The 20517-nt window shown below is 48.0% G+C and overlaps 1 protein-coding gene across 1 annotated transcript in view; it reads right to left on the bottom strand.

Annotated features, from left to right (window-relative positions):
- Positions 1 to 5627: 5627 nt before the first annotated feature.
- LOC104294615 (myosin-IIIb-like) overlaps positions 5628 to 20517 on the bottom strand; it is a 23219-nt gene continuing 8329 nt past the window's right edge. Inside the window, exons 8-21 of the mRNA XM_009894236.1 lie at positions 20192 to 20308; positions 19688 to 19788; positions 19154 to 19228; positions 18901 to 18966; positions 18491 to 18604; positions 17271 to 17400; positions 15829 to 15875; positions 15449 to 15514; positions 15064 to 15183; positions 9599 to 9798; positions 7492 to 7581; positions 6655 to 6820; positions 6008 to 6316; positions 5628 to 5705 (exon numbers count right to left, since the gene is read on the bottom strand). Coding sequence (XP_009892538.1) covers positions 5628 to 5705; positions 6008 to 6316; positions 6655 to 6820; positions 7492 to 7581; positions 9599 to 9798; positions 15064 to 15183; positions 15449 to 15514; positions 15829 to 15875; positions 17271 to 17400; positions 18491 to 18604; positions 18901 to 18966; positions 19154 to 19228; positions 19688 to 19788; positions 20192 to 20308 — 1679 coding nt within the window. The remainder of the gene's footprint in view (positions 5706 to 6007; positions 6317 to 6654; positions 6821 to 7491; positions 7582 to 9598; positions 9799 to 15063; positions 15184 to 15448; positions 15515 to 15828; positions 15876 to 17270; positions 17401 to 18490; positions 18605 to 18900; positions 18967 to 19153; positions 19229 to 19687; positions 19789 to 20191; positions 20309 to 20517) is intronic.

The following is a 20517-nucleotide window of genomic DNA, read 5'->3' as shown; positions in this document are numbered from 1 at the left end:
TTGACTTAAGCTGGAGTGGCGAAGGGCAGCATGGAGAGCCTTGTCCAGGCTGAGGGCCAAATAGGTCTTTAAAACACATTTGGGAGGGAAACTTGTCAACATACACCATAGCATTGCCCAGGAAGAAAGCAAACAACATGAGGGCTGCCAGTTTTGTGAAAAGAGATGAAGAGTCGTACTGGTCCTTGGGTCACAGGATCATGTTCCTAAACCTCAAGTCTACGTCAAAGATGGTGGCCAAACAGAGGAGAGAAGAGGGGAGGAGAGGAGAGGAGAGGGGAGGAGAGGTGAGGAGCGGAGAGGAGAGGTGAGGAGCTGAGAGCAGAGGGGGAGGAGCGAGGGGAGGAGAGGAGAGGAGAGGAAAAAGCAGAGCTGGGAAAGGGGGAACAAGAAGTATTGAGAATGGAAGGAAAGAAGAACAAATATTTCTGTTTTAGCCAGCCTGATGGGGAGTTGCTCGGCAGATACCTCAAGGGCTAAAGGCAAGCCAGAGCTTTAGTTTGGACAGAAGAGACTCACATGAAGTAGGTCTTAGCCTAGAGGTGATTAGCTAAAGGTTGTTTGCAGCCAAGATCATTCGGATGTAAAGCATGGAGGGAAATAAGAAAGGGACATAAAACCTTTCTGCGAAAAGAAGGAGGCAGGTTAGGGAAGCTCTCTAGAGGATGCACTGAAGCACCAGTTGCAGCGATGGACTGTGTGTGGGATGACTAGGAAGGAACAGGTTATGAAATAAAATTCCTTCCAAACCACCAAGCCCAGAGGTCCCTCTTGCACTTCCAGTTCTTGCTCCTGTGGACTGCAGATCCTTCTCGCTGCTCTTCTTAGCTTCCTGGGTGCCAGCTCTGCCCAGCTCCCTGTGGCCCGGGTTTTCTTCCCAGCCTTCCCCTCTGAGCTCAGCTGAAGTCCCATGGGGCACGAAATCCAGTGCTCAGGGGATCTGTGGGCTGCCAGGCCCTCTTCTGGGTGCTGCCCCTGCTCACACAGCCTGATACACCCTATTATTTGCCTTTTATGGGAGTACATCCCGTTCAGTTCATCACACACTAGCTGAACTATAACATGATATAACATGAACAGCCTTCCCACTTAGGCTCATGCAGTTTGCTCTTTGCTTTTTCTAAGGTGTAACTTTCTGAGTGCCGCAAGGAAAGCTGCTGCCGAAGGAAATGAGATAGGGCTGCTCGTGCAGCTGCTCCTCTTCAGCGGAGATCATCTTCAGGGAGAAGATGAAAGAAATCCTTAGCATAACTTGTGCTCTCACACAGAGCTGAAGCTTGACTTTGGCCATGTGATGGAAGCACGCAGGCAAAGACCATGATGGAGATGTCAAATCTGCTCTTTAGCAGCGTATTGTATTCCTAGCTCTTCTCCCAGCTTTTCCCCACTGCTGGCACACATTTCGTCCCACAACAGCCCAGCACAGCCAGACTGCTCTCCAGAAGCCAGGCTAGACCTTGTGCATGTACAGAGCATAGAGTATTTGCTAACGCCCCTGCAAACTGGAGCCTTGCAGAAATCATGCCAATACCTCCAGTGCTGCATAACCTCCTCAACCTGGCAGCTGCTCACCCTTCTCTTCCCCTGATTTCTTCTTGCCATGTCACAGAACAAGCAGAAGAGGCAGACATGGAAGAAACCTGACCTGCCAGCCCAGGCACGCTGCCCAGGTTTGTGCCAGGCTCCTGGCTGCCCAGATCGCGATTTGACTTCCCACCCACTAAATCAGGGGCAAAAGAAATCTGTGATCAATGTGCTCTGTTTTTGTGAAGCTTGTCAGGAGATGTGCCATGCACACCCACCAGAGAAACATCCTGACACTCCCCTGGTGTTGTTTCCCCCCACCAGCATCACTTGTGAGCTGTGCCTGCAGCAGCACCCAGGGCATACTGGAGGCAGCTGCTTGGGGGAAAGATCTTCACCACCCTCCTGGGTTCAGCATTAACCCTGCCAGGCCAGAGGAGCAAACTATTTTTTGCAGCTAGATGTTAGCCCTGGGCTTACACCGTGCTCTGTGTCACAGGAACTAGGAAAGAGTTACAGAGCAGCTCTGTTACTGAAATGCATTTCTCCTATGTGTCTCAGTTCTGTGCATTAGTGAGTTCTTAGAAATGTTTTGGCCATGAGGTGGTTCTACGTGCTACCCAGAAGGCAGGCTTTCCAGCTGCCCAGTGGTGGAGGAAGCCAAGGAGAACATTAGCACAGGGGCCAAGGCTGCCCAGCAAAACGCCCCTGGGCTTAGCCAGGAAGACTCTGCAAACAGCAGCCTTTGACTGCCTGGACTGGTTCTGTCCTGAACAGCCTCAAAGCAGCTGCCAAAACCCTGCACGAGGAAGAGAAAAGGTGTGTTAATGCTGCAAGGCAATGCTAGGGAGAGCCAGGACGTCAGGCTGAAACAACCACGGCTTCCCTGTCTGGTTCCCAGCAGTGCTGCTTTGTGACCCGGCGCAGCTCAACTCTCCTGCTCCAGAGATCACAGGGAAGAGAAATAGTCCCATGGTTGAAGGCAGCGCTAAGACAGTGTCACAAGGATCCTGTATCACAAAAATAAGCTGCTTTGGCCACAGCCTATGCAACCTGGACTCGGCTGCACTCGTGTCTCCTAGGGAGGAGTGAAGCAGGGTGGGCAGTGTGGCTGTCCTCCAGTGCAGAGTGATCTGCCAGAGGGAGAGGGCTCCCACTGAGGCTGCAAAGGGGAGGTCTTGCCCGTGGCATACACAGGAGATAAGGTTGGTATGGGAGGAGAGCACTATTACAGGTGGCAGTTGTACACCAGGATTACTGGCCCATAAGCCTTCAGCTTCTCCACTGAGACACTTAACACGATCCTGTGTCTACCCTCAGAGGTGTTAGCCGTTCTCCTCCATTTGCAGTCCGTGGCTGAACTGACTGCAGGTAACAGAAACAACGAAAACACTGAGCTTCTCTTTATAAAAAGAAAAGAGATTTATTTTAAAATAGAATATACATAACAAGTAGCATGGTCCTGTCTGTTGCAAGCCCTCTACCCTCAGTGTAAAGCAGGACGTTGTTCAGCCCAGACTTGTAATGATTCCAACCAGGATGAACAAGACTGTTTCGCCAATGATTCCCTGACTTGAGCTCCGGCTAAGGACTGGAGGGCAGCGTGCCAGCACACTGATGCAAGGGCAGGAAATATCCTCTACCGAAAGATCTTCTTGCCCCCTGTCTCAGCTCCTGTTCAAGTGCTCCTGCGCTCAACAGAAAGGATACACCAGTTTTATTCCTTACTTCCCAAGCCCAAGCCCAGCAAGTGCAAGGTCCTGTACCTGGGGAGGAAGAATGCTAAGCACCAGTATAGGTTAGGGGTGGACCTGCTGGGAAGTAGTTCTGAGGAGAAGGGTCTGGGGGTCCTGGTAGATAGCAAATTATCCATGAGGCAGCAATGTGCCCTTATCGCCAAAAAGGCCAATGGAATCCTGGGCTGCATAGGGAAGAGCATAACCATTAGGCCGAGGGAGGTCATTCTCCCCCTCTACTTGGCACTGGTGAGGCCACAACTGGAATACTGTGTCCAGTTCTGGGCTCCCCAGTTCAAGAGGGACAGGGAACTGCTGGAGTGAGTCCAGCAAAGGGCAACCAAGATGATTGAGGGATTGGAGCATCTCCCTTATGAGGAAAGGCTGAGAGAGCTGGGACTCTTTAGCCTGGAGAAGAGAAGGCTTATTATTGCTTACAAGTATCTAAAGGGTGGGTTGAAGGAGGATGGAGCCAGACTCTTCTCAGTGGTTCCCAGTGACAGGACGAGGGGCAATGGGCACAAGTTAGAACATAGGAAGTTCTGTTCCAACACACGGAAAAACTTCTTTACAGTTCGTGTGACAGATCAGTGGCACAGTCTGCCCAGGGGGGTTGTGGAGTCCCCTTCTCTGGAGATTTTCAAACCCCGCCTGGATGCAGTCCTGAGTAATGTGCTCCAGGCAATCCTGCTTTAGCAGGGGAGTTGGACTAGATGATCTCTAGAGGTCCCTTCCAACTCTGAAAATTCTGTGATTCCCTTGGCACCCAGAGCAGTGGATGCACAGGACCAAAACAGAGACAGAGGACTTGAAGAGAAAGAGGTAGGAACCCAGTAAGGGTATCTGTGAGAGAACAGGTTGTTGGGAGATAACCAGTTTGTGACAATTAACAGTGCGAGGCGAGGGGTCTCCAGGCATGTTGAAGTATTGACACGCAGAGTGTCAGGCACTGTGTATCTGTGCAGAGTATGACTGTTCCCATCCTCTCCCCTCCGCCAGGATGAGACTGGTCCATATACTGTGGTCTCAGCCACTGGCACCCATTGAGTGCTGATGAAAGTTCATTTCTGCAGCAGTCCAGTCTAAAGGCATAGCGCCAGCTGGGTGCAGCAAAACCAAATAGAAAAATAACAGAAAAAAGGCTGCTGTATGTCTGGATATGTTCACCCAGTTTGGTAAGGCGCAGCAGCACTGGAAGAGGACAGGGCTGAGCCACTTTGACCTGCAAGAAAGTCAAGAAACACAACTCAGCAGAGGACATAAAAAGAGGGCTCTATTCCGCAATCCCAATACGACACACTTGCAGTCATCTATGCAGATCTCACACACTTTGTCTTTCTTCTGCTTAATCTCAGACACAAGGAGCATTCCCTGCATACATCAATACCCACATACAGGAAAGAAGCAAACAAGGCAAACACTTCAGGGAGAGGATTTTCTCAGCCATTATGAGGAAGACAAGACAGGCCCCAGCTAAACAGCTTTGCTCCAACATGAACTGCTGGGAAGGGAACCACGCAGGGAACTCGGCAGTCCCAGTGCAAGGCTGCAATCCCCACAGTGGGTCTGCAGCCAATAGCATGGTCCTCTCATCCCTCTCCACTCCCAGCTGACACAAATCCAGATTTTTCCAGAGGTGTACAACAGCACCACTATTGCTTCCTCCTGCCTTCAGCAACTGAATAGAATGGGGATTTACCCACTGGCTGCACAGGGAAGCTGCTCATCCACTAGATGCTTCAGAAAAGTAGTGCATTGGGCATAGCCAACTCTGCCAGATGGCCCTTCCTGGCCCACTCCATATACTCCTGTAATGCATCCAGTGTACTACAGCCTCAGCAACCAGCTGTGTTTCCAGCTGCTGAGACCTTGTTTAAAGTCTTCACAGACTGTTGCCTTTTCTTAGGTTCTCAGCCTTGCTTTCGGCTCATTTCATCTGCTACCCCTCAGGGCTCTCTGCCCAGCACCCACTTCTGATATGTGCCTCTCCACAACATTAAGCCACTGCAGCTGACTACTGTAGTGTGCAGATATGCTTTCTGATAGTACTCGTCCTTCCAGCCCCAGGTCTCCAACAAACTGTGAGCTCCCTCCAGCAGCCTCATTATTGTACTGCAAGTACACTGTGCACCACACGTGCTGGGAACCCAACCTTATGCTTATTTTTCCCCATTTTTCCTGGTCTCTTTGCAGTCCCAGAATGGAAGCTGGTCACTGCCCTCTGTTTTTCCCGCTCTATTTCTAGGTAGTTGGTGGCCAAGAGATGCTCCAGGTGGAGCAGGAAGGGAAGAGCCCCTTTACTTCTCCATTTCCCAGGGAAACGGCAATTGCTGTCTGCCCTCCTGTGTGCTGTCTCCTCTTACCGGGTCACTTGGGCTCTATATCCTTAATGCTGAGAGCTTCACAGCAGCTCTGTGCAGAATTGTTCAAGGTAGTGGAAGATAACTGCAGAAAGAAGCAGAAAGACAGCATTAGGGGAGCAGTGACTGGGACACTGGCCACATCACAGCCTCTTCTGTTGTGGACTTTTCTTTGGGCATCCCAGCAAGCCTCTCCCAGGGTCTCCCCCAGCGCAGCACTTCCAGTGAACACAGTCTTGATCCCAAGACCACCAAATACAACTTGTGACCCAGAAGACAGTGCTGCTTGTGGAAACCTCCTCTCTCCTGCCCCTGGGTAGGGCAGCTTCACGTGTCACAGAGTGGCTGCGGGTGGCAAGGCTTGGCAGAGGATATGCCCCAGCTCACCTGCTGGATTTCCTGCATCGCCAGGCGTATGGAAGAGTGGAAACGAGGGAAAGCTCGTTGGCTGCCTATCTTCTTGCCTGAGCTTGGCTTTATCCTTGTCTTGTCCAGGCTCTCTTCCTTTTGGCTATTCTTGGTCCTCCTGAACCACACATGTCTGAGAACCGCGGCTGCTCCTGACTGCACACCGGGTCTGCTGGTGGAAGGCCTGGAGGGGGAGGGCTGCTCCTCTGGAGGGACTTCTCCCTTGGCTTCTGATGGACCCAGCTTGAGGCACTCCAGATCTTCATAATCCAAACTCTCACTGCTTTTCTGAGAGAGGGAGGAGTGGTTCACCATTGGCTGGCAGACTCTCCTCCCACCCCAAACAACACAACAAAAAGGAATACCCAGCTGTGACCACTGCTGATATTCAGGGGACAGGGACCTGTCCCGAGTCCACCACCAGGGCCAGGGCCTCTCCCCCACCCCAGGACTCCTCAGTGCCCAGCTAGTAGCGTTTCCTGGTGCATGCAGAAGAGGCCAAGCTACTTGGCCAGAATGGGATATCCCAAACAGGAACATGAGAGATGCTGCCGCAGTGACTCTGTCTGCTCAGGGCACAGTCCATGCCCCATTCCCTTTTCCAGCTGCAGATCCTCGACATTCACCTGCCCACAGGGAACAGTCAGTATCTCCATGAAGGGTTGTATGCCCACAGTCTGGTGATACCGAACCAGTTGGGTAAGCGAGGCGTGAGCCCGGTCTTCCCCCAGGATGACATAGCGTGCATTGGGCTGCACCTGGATCATGTAGTGTCTGCAGCGGCCTTCGCCCCTGGGGAGACAGACAGACAGAAATAGTCATGGAACGGGGCCTCAATGTCTCTCCAGGACCTAGTCATTACTTTCTGCACTTGTCTCAAGAGCCCAGATGTGATCAGGAGCCACAGTAACAAATATCACAAAGATGCAGGAGATGCACCACGCTGAAGTGTCACATGCTGTGCTAGCAGGTGCTGGAGGAGCACCAATTCCCCCCAAATCAGTGACAGAAGAAACCCAGCAGCCAAGTCCAAACCCCAGCAGACCCTCCTACCTCCCATGTTGTTGTCCACGTGAGAACTCTGCCCTACTCCTTGCCTGAGGCTGTACAAAGACCATGCCCTTGCAGCACTCTGATTGCATCTCCTCAGGCCCTCCTCTAGACTCATCTCCTCTGCTAAAGCCACTGCTTCCTCCAACCTGGTTTGCCCATTCAGCCACATAGCACAGCCTAAGCAGGACCTGCACCCTTGGAGCCGCAGCACCCCACCCACAAAGAGATCTAGTTTTTGGCAAGAGACAGACTGCAGCATCTTGTCTGCTACTCCAAACTGTCTGAAGGACCCACAACAGGAGAGGCTGAGCATCATCCACAATGGACTCCTCTGTAGAGGGGGTTAACTCCTCCAGCCATGCAAACCTCAGTTTAGGACCTTCTTTTTCCTTCTCTGCAAGGCTCATTACCTGTATGTCAAGGTGTAGCCCGGTCGGCTCTGGCTGATCCGAACAAGGAAGCAGCCCAAAGGCTTGTCAATCAGTAAGTTTTCAGCTTCCCTGGAAGCAGAAAAGAATCTTTCAGCAGACTGTGAGCAGCTGCAAGGATTCCCATCCTACCTCACTGCCACGATAGTGCTCCCAGTCCACAGGAAGGCCAGCATCTGCCCCATGTATTCCTAGCTAGAGATTTCCAGACTCAGGCTTGCTGGTGCAGGGAAGCATTAGCAGGCTGAGAAGGCACAATACTCTCAGCCAAAGCCTCTCCAAGCAAGGCTGCTCCAAACCTGCTCCAGTGGTCTGACTAGTGCAGCAGCAACAGCTGCCTTCCAGCACAGAGCACAGTACAAAGCATCGCTGAGATGAGGAGGTTGTGCACATATGCACTTCCTATGCTCCAGGGCTGGCGGAAGAAGGCAGGATGCTGCGGGGTACTGGTGCTCAGCACAAGGTAAGTCCAGTGCCTTGGAAAAACACCAACTTGGATTACAGCACTGTGCTTCTCTAAACTTCCTGCTGGATGGAGGTCTTCCCCCTCTCTGCCCAACAGACAAAGCAGCGCTTTGTGCTTGTCATGTGCCTTGCTCCAGGCTAAAGGTGACAGCAAATCACCAGTGCAATTTGGGATTGCTCTAGCTGCTCTGCTACATGAGGCTGAGCTTACACTGCTGTATGAAGACTTAAATCCAGCAACAGGAAGCACCACTTAAAGAAGTATCTAATCTTCAGTGTCTTTGGGAAGGATCTGCTATGTCCTTCGTTGTGAAGTGCTCATGGCTAGCCTGTATTAGAATTCAGTTAGTTTTATCTTTCAGACACTAGTTCCTGTCCTGCATTCTTGGATCTGTAGACAAAAGCAGGTGGGGACCTTATTAATTATCTTAAAAAAAGGAAAAAAAAAACCAAAACAGTTACCAGGGGGCTGTCAGCTACTGTAGTGTCTTTTACTAAGAAAACGTGCTGTGTAATGTCTATGAGTAATGTTCACACTGATAAGCTGACAAAAGCCAGCAACTTGCGATTTAATAAGACTGAAGGAGACATGCAACTTTAACAGAAAAAAGATAAAAACTGGAACAAGATGATAACGGTGTTCAAATAGCAGACACACTTGGCAGCAATGCCCACACACAAGTCCCATCAAATAAGGAACACTGGCAGTTAGCAAGTATGCAGCACCATATATTAATTTTCACACAGGGGAGACTATAGCCAGAAATTCTGTCGTCTACCTGCTAAGCCCACTGTTTTGCTCCTATCTGATAATTGGCATAACCAACATTTATCTGATTATGACTCTGCTTGGAAAGCAGTGCTTGGCTCAGCCAAGAGAGTGAAGTGTGAGGCATATCCAGTGGCAAAATTTCAAGCATTTAAATAAAGGTTTCCCCAAAAAAACTTGAGAGTTCAGTCTCGTAAACCACTCCATAAGAAGGTAGGGCTTTGTGGATGTCTCTCCCAGCCTAAACAGATGTAAGTTCCACCTATGCTGCACTATCCTTAGATGGGCAGAGGTATCAACAAAAAGCCTTCCTTTTCCTGTATCAGGGGGCTTTGGGAAATCTTTCTATTGGGTACTCAGTAAAGCCTCTCTTAATAGTTTTTTACATAAATGTACGCTGAATTCTGTATTCTTCTGCTGTAAACTGAGGTCTTCTCCCGAATTAAACTGACAGATATGAGAACAGTCATAATGACTCAGACAAAATCCATTTTCATTCTATACCACATCTCTGCAACAGGGTAAAAGCATGCGTGCATTTCTTCTCCAAGTACTTCCCCAGCCTCCCTTCCCTGCACAGGAACTATATTTAGGAACCCACAGTGGACTTATTTCCTATGAGTTTCCACAGTCTTTCCTTGGACCCACGTAAAGTTTCAGCATTTGCATCCTGTGACAGGGAGTTCCAAGCTTCCCCCTAATGGTTTGAAGCTCACAGCCTAGAATTGAAAGGTTGTGTAGATCACTCCCATTCCTTAAGGAGACAAATCTTGGCAAATCCAACCTATGCGGGTACAGCAGCTTCTGTCTGCTTGCCACAGACCAAGTTGTGGCCACTGTGTCCAGCATACTCACCTCCGGCTGATCATCCCATGCAGCCAGCTTGGAAAGGCCCCATCATCCTGCATGACCTTCTCAGCCTGTGTCTCTTTGAACCAGCGGAGAGTTGCTCCTCTCTTGCATTTCCTCATTTTTACCTCTTCTCCCGTCTGTTCCTCTGCCCCCAGAACAGGGCGAGGTGCAGAAGGGTCCAAGAAGTTATCAAAAGGAGTGAACTGAAAGTGAGGAGAGGGGAAAGTGGGCGTGAAAGGAAAGCCAAAGGCAGGAGACCTTTGAAGGGATCCCTTTGGTAGTGATCCCATTCCTGAGTCCCTTAAGACAAGACTAGTTGTAAACTACCAACACTGCTTTCAGTTCCTCAGAGGTCCTGACCATGCTTTTTAAATAAACACAGTAGGAAAGGATTCTCTCACTTCTCATAAAAAGAATGACAATGTCCTCCTGGGACCACATGCAGGAGAACATGTGCATGCAGAAGCTGGAAGACACAGGGAACCAGCACACCTGGCTAAGAGGCCCCAAGCAGAGCCAACATTGCTACCTCTGTTAGTTTGCTGCGTGGCCGTGGCACTGGTGGCTGTGATGACTTATCAGGAGGATGGAGACAAGGCTGAGGGCGCCTCTTTCGTGGCATGGGGACTGGAAGGGAGATTCTTTCTGCAACAAGAGGAAAGAAGTAGCTGAAATCTAGCATCCAAGATCCATGAGATCCATTCTCCACATGCCCAGGAGATAGGGACAGCCTCTGCTGCATGGAGTGTGTGGGAAAGACACTGCTTGGTGCTCCTTCCAACACAGCCAGGCAAATGACTTGCACCATGCTGCTTCTGCTCCCCACAGAGAAAGCTGCTCTTTCAAATGGCAGAAATATCGGCATCTCCCTGGCCACCACATCGGTGGAGCCCCCAGTCCCAGGAGAGCTGAGGGCAGGTCATCATCACCTGGAGCTTACAGCACTTTGAGGTGATCAGTGCACAAGTGGCCACGCACAGGGGCACTGGGATTGGGAGCAACTCACTCTGGGCCTCTGCTTCCCCCGCCAGCTGCCGGCTTCTTTCTCTCTCTGCCTCCTCCTGTAGCCGCTGTGCCTCAGCTCTCACTTCAGCCACCAGTTTTAGGTAATTCTTCCTGCATTTGAATCCCCTGAAAACTGTTCAGAGAAAAGCTGTGGTTAGAAAAATACATGTTCATCGTGACTTTGTCACTCCCCGGCGAAAGCACACTGAGTAATAATCCTTCAACCAGTTCAAAGCTCTCAACACTTCAGTTATGTTAATAAAGAGCAAGACAGACTTTAGTTGAGCAGGCAGTCAAAACCATGTGAGAACTGTGTTGTACTCTCTAAGCTGTCAGATCACGGATTTAAAAAAATCAAATTACAGATCTAAGCTTTCATCTCTAATGCCAAGGCATAGGATACTTAGAAAACAAAGTCTCACAGAAGGTCATCTGTTAACCATATATCTCCCCGGTACCCTTCAGACACTACTCAGTAAAAACAAAGCTCTTCTGTGCAGGAGACGGGATTTCATTGATGTCAGCCCACAGGATAACCTTTCCCATAAGTAGCATTCTCAGGGGTTCATCAGGAGCTTTAGAGACACCACATTATCCTGCTTACTCTACCAGGTACCAAAGCACATGAACTGAAAGCCACACTCTCTCATTTTCCATTGCCTACACATCTTCCCCACAGATGAGAACAAGGCACAGCATGTGACAGTCTGATGTTTGTCATACTGTATGGTGCATAGCTGGAAGCTGCTCAGATGCTTCAGCTGTGCAACAACCCATCCAGAAGAGAAGTGCAACAGAGAGGGACAAGGCAGGGTGACAGCCTCCTACTCCTGGTTGCACAGTCCTCATGGAGCCTACGGAGAGGGAAGTACCAAACTGCCCACAGTGCCTGCTCTGGAGAAACAGTCTGCCAGAGCAGATGGCACCTGGAAAGGAATAAAACACAACAAAACAAAATTTCATCCCCTTCTGCCTGTCTCTGAAATTAGGAATGAGATCTGCTCCACTCATCTTCTTTCCCCTATCCTCAGTTCAACACCACACACAAAGAAGCCCTCACTCCTATGATGGTTACCTACATCTTGGGACACAGCCAAATCACACGCTTGCCCTGCTCAGCTCCTGCACACATGCTTTCCCTTTCTAAGGCTCACACTGTCTGATGAGGATGAGCATGGAGGAGGTGGGCATCTGCAATAAGCACTCTGACTCCACAGGGCCTTGACAGAGAGGTGGTGCCTGGCCTGCCTTTCTGTCATTTGCAAAGGTGCTATGGTGGAGCAGGGACTGGAGAAAAGTTTTTCCTTGCCCTGGTCTGAGATCAGAGTTGAGGACTCTCCTGCTCCAGTGCTCACCTTTCTGTATGACAACTGCTGCTCTTTCCAGTCGCTCCACATACTTTGCCAGCTGTTCCCGGTGCCAATATTTAAAGAAAAGTCGTGACTTTCTGTGAAGTTGGGGAGAGAAAGAAGCCGTGAGAAACACTGTTTGTCTAAACTTGCATCCGCCTCGGAGAGGCCTTTTCTATAGTTGTCTTTCCTATAAAGTTCTCCCTGAAGGGAACCAGACAACACTATGTGTATAAAGTCTCTGCAGTTCAGGCCCCTCATTCCCAGCAGCTGCGATTCACACCTACCCACATATCCAGCCTGTCAGCTCTGTACTTTGCAGTATCTCCAAGCAGCTGAAAGAGAGGAAAAAAGTGAAATAAATAATTTTCCATCCAAAGTGAACACCACGCAGCCAGTGGTTTTAGGTGCCTAAAGGGGGAGAAAGTGCATCAATGATTCTGCATTACATTCTCTGTCCCCTGTAACCTGATCACATTCAGTAACTGGCTGTCAATCTGTAGTGCTCCTTGAGGTACAGCCAGGATCACATTCAGAAACATCAGCAAAGGGGTTCCCAGAGGCAGATTTCCTTCAACTCCCTGGGAGTTGATTCTGCAGAGCTTATTTTATTCTCAGAACTGTTTTGCCTCGTTTTGTTTCCAAGCTCTTTGGAGCACACAAGTTGGAAGGTCGGCACAGCAAGACTTCTGGGAGAAAGCCTGTTTTCCAACTCCAGTTTCATTTTGCAGACTGTAGTGATAAAATTTGGGTCACTCGGAAAGATTCCCCAACACTTGGAACTGAAAGCAGTACTCTAGCTGTACCACACACAGCTTCCTCCCTCTGTCTGCAAATCCAGGCTGTGAAATCATAGTGGCACTTTTTGCTAATACCTTGCATAGCAAAGTAGAAGTGGTTTCCCTTCTATCTTAGCCAACTTCCACTGTGTCACAATCTATATCCATGGTAATTCTTTTCTCAAATCCATTCTACGATTTTTGTGTCTGAAAACACACCATGCTGCCTGTTTACCATCATCTCTCTCGCTCATCTATGAGATTCTCTCTTGACCTCACTTGGATTTGAAATTAATTTAGAATTGCTAGTAACTTCAAGGAAGCACTGTGAAGGCTGGAGGAGCTACTGCCAGGAAAGAACTTTTCTAGAGAACATTCAAATCCTCTTCTTAAAAGACTAAAAAACCCCTCAGCTGGCTGCCTGACATACTTCCTTCTCACTATCAGTCACAATTGACCATGGCAGGAAGGAGGGACTGGGAAAGTAGAGAAGAGGAGGTGGGGAGTTGCTGCCCTAGATGTAGGAAGGAAAAAGCTGACACCGTAACACTGCAGAGCCAGAGTGATGGTTACATGTGTAAGGAACAGTCAGGTTCTGAGAGTGCTGAGCATATATTGTGCCTGTACACATAAAAAAATCTTGGACCAGAAGCATCCTATCTAGCCTGGGAGACATTGAGAGCTGGCTGCTTGCTCAGAATTGTCTTTATCTTCTTCTCCCATGAGACCATCAGGAAAAGGCCTGGAGAGGCACCTGGCTGAGCCCCCGCCATACTGAGTTCAGTGGATACCCTTGATCATTATCGTGACTTCCTAATTTGAGTACATTAGCCAATTATTCCACAGGATACCATGGCTTTACAGCAATTGAATTGAATTGCTACTTAGCAATTCTGGAAATATTTCATTCATCATTGTACCAAATGGTTTTTAAACACTGCCTTTGCCTAGGAATTTGTGTTTCCCATTACCACAAAACCCCATCCTAACTTTGTTCCTTTTACTCAGTTTGCTATACTACCTTGAGAGCAAAAGTCTCTGAAGAACAAACTGGATTGTACATAACAAAGGAAATGTTCCTACCTTTCTTTTGTGAGGGAAACATCTGGTTTAACTAGAATAATTCCGTATCTGTGAAAAACAAACCAATTCAGCAAGGTAAGAGCCCCATCCTTGATGTACTAAGGTGATCTGTCACCCTCACAGCAAACAACAATAAATCACTCTTTTCCGCTCGGCCTCCCACAGCAAACCCCATGATCTCAGGCACTTGAACTTTAAAGACACAGTTTAACTCCCTGCCCATATCTGTTTACTAGGGTCACTTCCCTAACAATATCTAACAAGGAATATTCAGAGGTTTTAACAAACCTTTCAGCAAATTCCTCAAATGAGGGTCTCCAAGAGAAACCATCTCTTCTGATACGGATTGTCTCCAGTAGTCCATTGTACCGGAGCTGAAGCAGCATCACATAGAGAAACAAACAGAAACAGGTCATTAGGACACCAGTTTGTTCCTCTGCAGCCACAATTTCCTTCATTCAATCCTACACTTCTTTTGTTCAAAATCAGTAAGTTTCTTTCAGAAAATGTCTCCTTGGTTAAGGACTGAATTTATGACATCCTGTAACTTTGATGATTAACCATTCTCAGTTAAAAGTTGGAAACCGTAAAAACCAATGACTGAAATAACCTCATCTTCCAGCCATGGGTACTGTTTTGCCTCTTCCCCTTACAGAACAGCCTTTTACTTCCAAATCTGGACACAGAGGTACTCTGAAGCACGGATGAACTTCCCTCTTAATCCTATTCTTTCTTATATACATTAAACAGGCCACAGAGCTTTCTGAACTTTTCTAATAATTTTCAGTATTCTTTGAAGTGTCTGGATTTGAGACCTGACACAATATCCAAAGACAGTCATATCAGCTCCTATCAAAGCGATCCCATCTTGGCTGCTATTCAGAGCTGCCCTGGCTGATAGTTGAGAACAGTCTCCTTCAGGAATCACCAGTTTTCATGAAGAAGGACTGTCTGTACCAGCCCCCATCCAGGAGATGCCAAGGGGAATCCTAGTGCCTGACATGCAGATCTCATTGCATTCATGAAAAAGAAACTGGAGAGAACTAAGATTGCAAAACCTGTACCTAGCAGTCTGTGTCCCAAAAACAACCAAGTACCCAGAACCTACATGCATAAAAACTGTGCCTACTCTTTCTCTTGGAAGGGGAGACTCAGACCAGTCAGCTTCCAGCTATCTCCACAGCCTTTCAGTGATGTCCCTCCCCACTGAGATGTGGCAGAAGTACCTGTAAAGGACATGGCTTTTCCTCACCTGTAGCAGCACCACCTGGCTGTCCACCACACCTGGCTCCTTCTGGCTGTTGGGCTTTATACAGCGCACAAAGTGGGGGTTTGCAGAATACATCCTCTCCATGAGCATCATCAGGGAATGCTGGCCAGGGCAGAGAAAGATCAACAGTCCAAAGCACTGCCAGAGACCAACGTGCAATATCCTGCAGTGAGAACTGTTTTCCCATCCCACAGCAACTTCCCAGACTCTGACAACATCTGGATCACTCCCACCATGATCAGCTCTGCTTGGCACTCAGGAAAAACGCTGTCTACATGCTGGATGTTATAACTATGCTTAGCAGCCTGGAAGCTCTCACAAGAACATCACTCATCTCAAGGGGCACTGCAGAGCAGCAATACTTTACCCGGAACTGAGCTGCAGCAGACTGTTTTCGTGTGCTGTTGAACTTGTCGTCTGCTCCTGGTATGACCTGAAACCAGACCCAAACAAAAGGATCACCCCTGGAAGGAGTGCTCGATTGCCATTCAAAGAGTTCTAATGGAAGGCAGATGGCAAAAAGGAGAGAGAATAGATTTCAGGGGAGAGAAGAGAAGTTAAACATATCAGCAGAAGCAAGCAGAAAACCCTGTGAAAAACCGGAGAAATTGTTGCCAGCATATTGCTGTCTGCTCTTATTTTCAACCAGTTCCTGTCTGCTCTGATTTTCAGGCAATTTCTCAATAACAGATATCAGGTAATTATGCCATCATTTCTCAGTTGCCATGTGGATGTGAAGTGCAATACCTTGGCTTTCACATGAGGCATCAGTGTCCCTGTTCTGGAGATAGTGGCTGGAAGAACAGAGATAATAGTTAATTTTGTACCTTTGTTCACAACCAACCATGTCTAAACATTCAAACCTCACTTCACACACAGGTCTCCCTAAAAATACTGAATCACAGACAGGGCATTAGGTTTCACCACGGGGAAATACAAGGAAAGAGCTAAAGAAAGAGAGAAGAAAATGCAAATATATGAAGCGTACAATGCAGGCAATATTGTTCTCCGCCACTGAGAAGACAAGGCAATAAGATTATCGAACAACTCTAAATGACCTTCAAAAGAAAATATTGTCAATGGGCATCTAACAACACAGAAAAGTACAGATAGCAAATGGGAAGCTCACCTACAGCAGTCAAGATGGGATGTTACATAAAGTCATTGAGCTAAAAACTAATTCAGGATTTAATGACAGTCTTGCACACCCTTGATGCAACAGGCTTATATGAATCACAGAACCACAGAATGGTGGAGGTTGGAAGGGATGTCTGGAGGTCATCTGGGTCAACCCCTTTGCTCAGCAAGGCCACCTAGAGCCAGCTGTGCAGGACTGGATCTGGGCAAAAACCCAATCTGAGAACAGGTTATCTCTGTTGCTTATGAGCTTTCAAAGAGCTGGGACTAGACTAAGTATCTTCAGTAACAGTGTGGGAGTGGTAATGAAGAAAGATCCTCCTGAGCAGAAGTGCTGAAAACCACAGTGGAAAATAGAAACAAATTTCATCAGTTACTTGTAAATCCCAGAAAATGATATGGACTGAACAGGAAAAAAACCAAAACAAAACAAAGAAAATTTCTGCACCAGAAGCACTGTGTTAAGCCAGACAAATTCCAAGGAAGCATCCACCTGGCTTTTCTTTAAATGTTTACTTTCATAGAAGCCTTGGAGACTCTGAGGGCTTATCAATAACTGGAAAAAGGAAGTGTAGTGGTGGGAGAGAAATAATGCATGACTTCAGAGTTATTTAACAAGTTGTACCTGAAAAACAAAATGTGTTTGAAAAGGATAATGTCTCATTGCTTGTGGCTTTCCAGCACTCTATTTTCAGTGTGAACAGCTAGAAGCTATGACCTTGTCCAGCTTCATTGATATACAAGAACAGCGCATATGGAAAGGGCCAGTGGAGACAGTCCTGCACTGGCCCTGGAGAAGATGGGCTACCTGATCTAGGGGAAAACATCCGAGCAGTGGATAATTCTCTGGAAGAGGATACAACCTGCTTTGCTTTCCAGCAAGGAACGAACAGCTCTGACAGCTCGGTATACACCAGCAGCCCCACTCCAGGCTGCAGCCTTCCCAGAATCTCCCTGGGGTTGCCAGCTGTGAAACACATTCATAGCACAGGAGCCTCATCCCCACACTTAACTCTTGCGAGGTGGGCCTTGATTCATGTGGGATGCCCTACCATAGCAGAGGGACTTGCCTGTGAACAGCACACTGAGCAAGGGGGTGACGCTGTTGATGAAGAGCCCACGGACGGTGGCTGGCAAGGTGTCTCTGTTCTTCTCCAGAAAACCTCCTGCACTATATTGTACCTAGGGGAAAGGGCAGCAAGTCACTCAGGCCAGCAGTGCTCACAGGCTTGCTGTGAAAGCACCTCCACAGCTTGCCAGGAGCCACTGTTAAACTGAATGTACACTGGCTTGCACGTGCATTCTGTAAATGCATGTGCACTCCCTTCAGATGATAATCCTGAGGAACAAAGCCTTGTGGATGGCGCTGAGGCATTGGAACCATAGGAGTGCAGCACAACACTGAGACATCTGCCTTTTCTTGTTCTTCTTTCCTTGATTACGAAGTTTCATTTACTTTTGTTCTATGCTTCACTCTTTTCCTTGCTCTCCCCCTCTTCCCTTTGAATAGGCTTCCATCCTGTTGTTATGCATCCACTTATTTCTCTTGCTCCCTTCCTTTCTTATCTCTAGCCTGGTGCTCTCCTTTCTATGTTAAATGCTATTTTTTGTAAGAAAGAATGTCATATGTAATAACTTAGTCAACAATGGTGGGACAGGATTACTAAATTGCATATTAAAATAACCTGAACTGTCATGTCTGTTCCTGCTCCAAAAATTATCTCCGATCAATTCAATGTATTTGGGCCAATACTTCCAAAATTGGTGGCAGTAAGGTTACATACATAGTCCCAAACCCCAAGGTGCTTAGATACCATTTGAATATATAAATAATTGCCTCCACTTTCAAAACACCTGGCTGCTCTCACTGTGTTCCTCAGTGCTTGCAATCAAATAGTGACTGCTGTGCTCTGGAACCCAATAGGTAAAGGTAAAGCCATTAGACTGTCCTTTGATGCTGCACAGTGTATGCAAGGCTTTTATTTTATAAAGGGCTATTTTAAGACTAGAGTTCCAACAGAATGATGATGAGTACAGCAGATTCCCTTTGCTTCCCAGAGGTAGCCCCCACTTTTCTCAGGGGTCGTCTCTTTCTATACCTTCCATAGAAATCCCAGGGAATCCTAGGAGGCAACTCCCTGGGAACACATCACTTCGGTTATATCATTGTTGGACCATACGCTCCTTAACATCAAAGCCTTATTTGTCAAGCAACACATTTCCCCCCTCCTACATATGTTACAACAGCATTCTTCCTGCAAACAGTACATACTTTCCCAGCATAGTGAAGGATGCTGAAGCCCAAAACATGGCCTCGGCCTGGCTGGAAGTGTAAATTCCCCTTGAAGCTGCTGTTTAGTTTATCCACAAACGTCTTATCAGTTGCCTGCAAGAAAAGAGATTTCATAATCAAATGGGCACATGGAAGCAAAACGAAGTGCTGGAGTGGCCTTGGCTATGCAACAGCTTCATACTGTACACTCTAGTCTCCACAGGGACACCAATATCATTACACTGTTCTTGATCTGGCTGTCCTGTCTCATCAGTCACACATGGGAACACTGCTACTCATCCTGCTCTTTAAAGTCACATTCCAACATAAGAACTCTTTCTGCAGCCCAAATATTTATTGCTGCGTTCCCCCACACTATTTTCTCTGACCCCTATCAATCTCATGCGTACCTGAGGGAATGCACTCTGCTCATCCAGAAGAGAGAGGAGCCCAAGTGGCTTGGCCAGGAGCAGTTTCTGCAGGGAAAGGAGACATACCTACTACATATCTACACATATTTAAAGCAGTACAGGGCATCCACTCTCACCCACATCACCCTTTGAAGAGGTTCTTCCCAGGTACATTTCCGCCCCATGATAACAAGAGCAAGACTCCTCTCTGGGCTGGATGGAGCAATTCTCTTCTGTCGGTCCTGTCACTCACCAGAATAGGTTCATTATTGTTGAACGTGATAGTCTCCCAAGGCAGCTCTTCTTCCTTATAGGCAGCCTGCTCCAGCTGGAAAATGTGCTGAAACAGAGAAAAAAAAGAGGTTGGAGCACCCCTGAACATCTTCCTTCCCACCCTGAACAGACAGCAGAGGCATGGCTCTCTCACCCATGGCATCAGAGGTGCAAGATGAAACTGCTCTTCTGTATGCCCACCTGTAAGCCTGTCACTTGCTGATCCTGGTGCATAAAGCAGGAACACTTCTCAGAGTGTAAGTGTCCATTCTCTGCCAACTTTGGTCATTGTTTGATCCTTCCACTCCTTCCTTCTATTCCTTCCTTCCCTGTACCAGTGGCTCCCCTGCCACAGCAAAGAAGGTTGCTGTTCTCTACCCTGCCTCACTAATCACCGTTTCTGTCCTTCGAGGAAATAGACCTATTTTTTCCCCAAGCTCTCCCTCATATGCCAGGTAGATCAGTGCTCTGCTTTCTCTGCCTCACAAGGTGAGATCACTCACAGCAGACTTACATGGTTGAAGAAGTGCTGGAGCTGCTCATTGGCCAAGTTTATGCAAAGCTGTTCGAAACGATTCACTGCAAAGTTTTCAAACCCAAAAATATCCAAGATACCTAAAAAAGGGAAAATGACCACAACATGCATCCTGCAGACCATGTCCACAGATAGCTGTGTACCCCAACAGTGAAACACCAGCCAAGTCACCAGTGGCACCCCTCCCATAACTCCCCTTGGAAAGCTAGGTAGGAGGAGCCCTACTTCCACCCCTGGCTCCTCTGGAAAGCCAGAGTGCCCCAGAACTACAGCCCCACAGTTGCTTCAGACCAACAAACTGCTCTGAGTTGGTCAAGGCTCTACAATCTTCATGCTGCCAACTAGTATCTCCAACATGATCATGTCTTTGACGATAAATCCCTGCACACAATCTCTGCGAAACCTCATATTGTACCTTTCCTTCATTGTGGCTGAGGGACACACATTTTAGGACAGAAGAGGAGTAAGGCAGGCAGAACTCACCTATCTCGCTCAATTCCACCTCAGGATCCACTTTCTCAGCCAGCAGCTCATTGATCTTGCAAACGATCCAGCGAAATACTCGGCCATACGCCACCTTTGCAATGGAGTCCCGAGCATCTGCACAGAGATAACAACAGCAGCTCACTGAAGAGCTCCAAGGAGAGCACGGAACACAGCACGCAAGCTGGCTCAATACATTTACCTCTAGCAACAATGTCTAGTGATTCATTAAGCTCTTTTAAAGAGCAGATAAACATTAGAATCATGGAATGGTTTAGATTGGAAGGGACCTTGAAGATCATCTAGTTCCACCCCCCTGCCATGGG

This window comes from Charadrius vociferus, unplaced genomic scaffold, assembly GCF_000708025.1.
Source record: "Charadrius vociferus isolate BGI_N301 unplaced genomic scaffold, ASM70802v2 scaffold70, whole genome shotgun sequence".
In the NCBI taxonomy this organism is placed as follows: domain Eukaryota; kingdom Metazoa; phylum Chordata; class Aves; order Charadriiformes; family Charadriidae; genus Charadrius; species Charadrius vociferus.
This window is presented reverse-complemented; position numbering and strand designations above follow the sequence as displayed.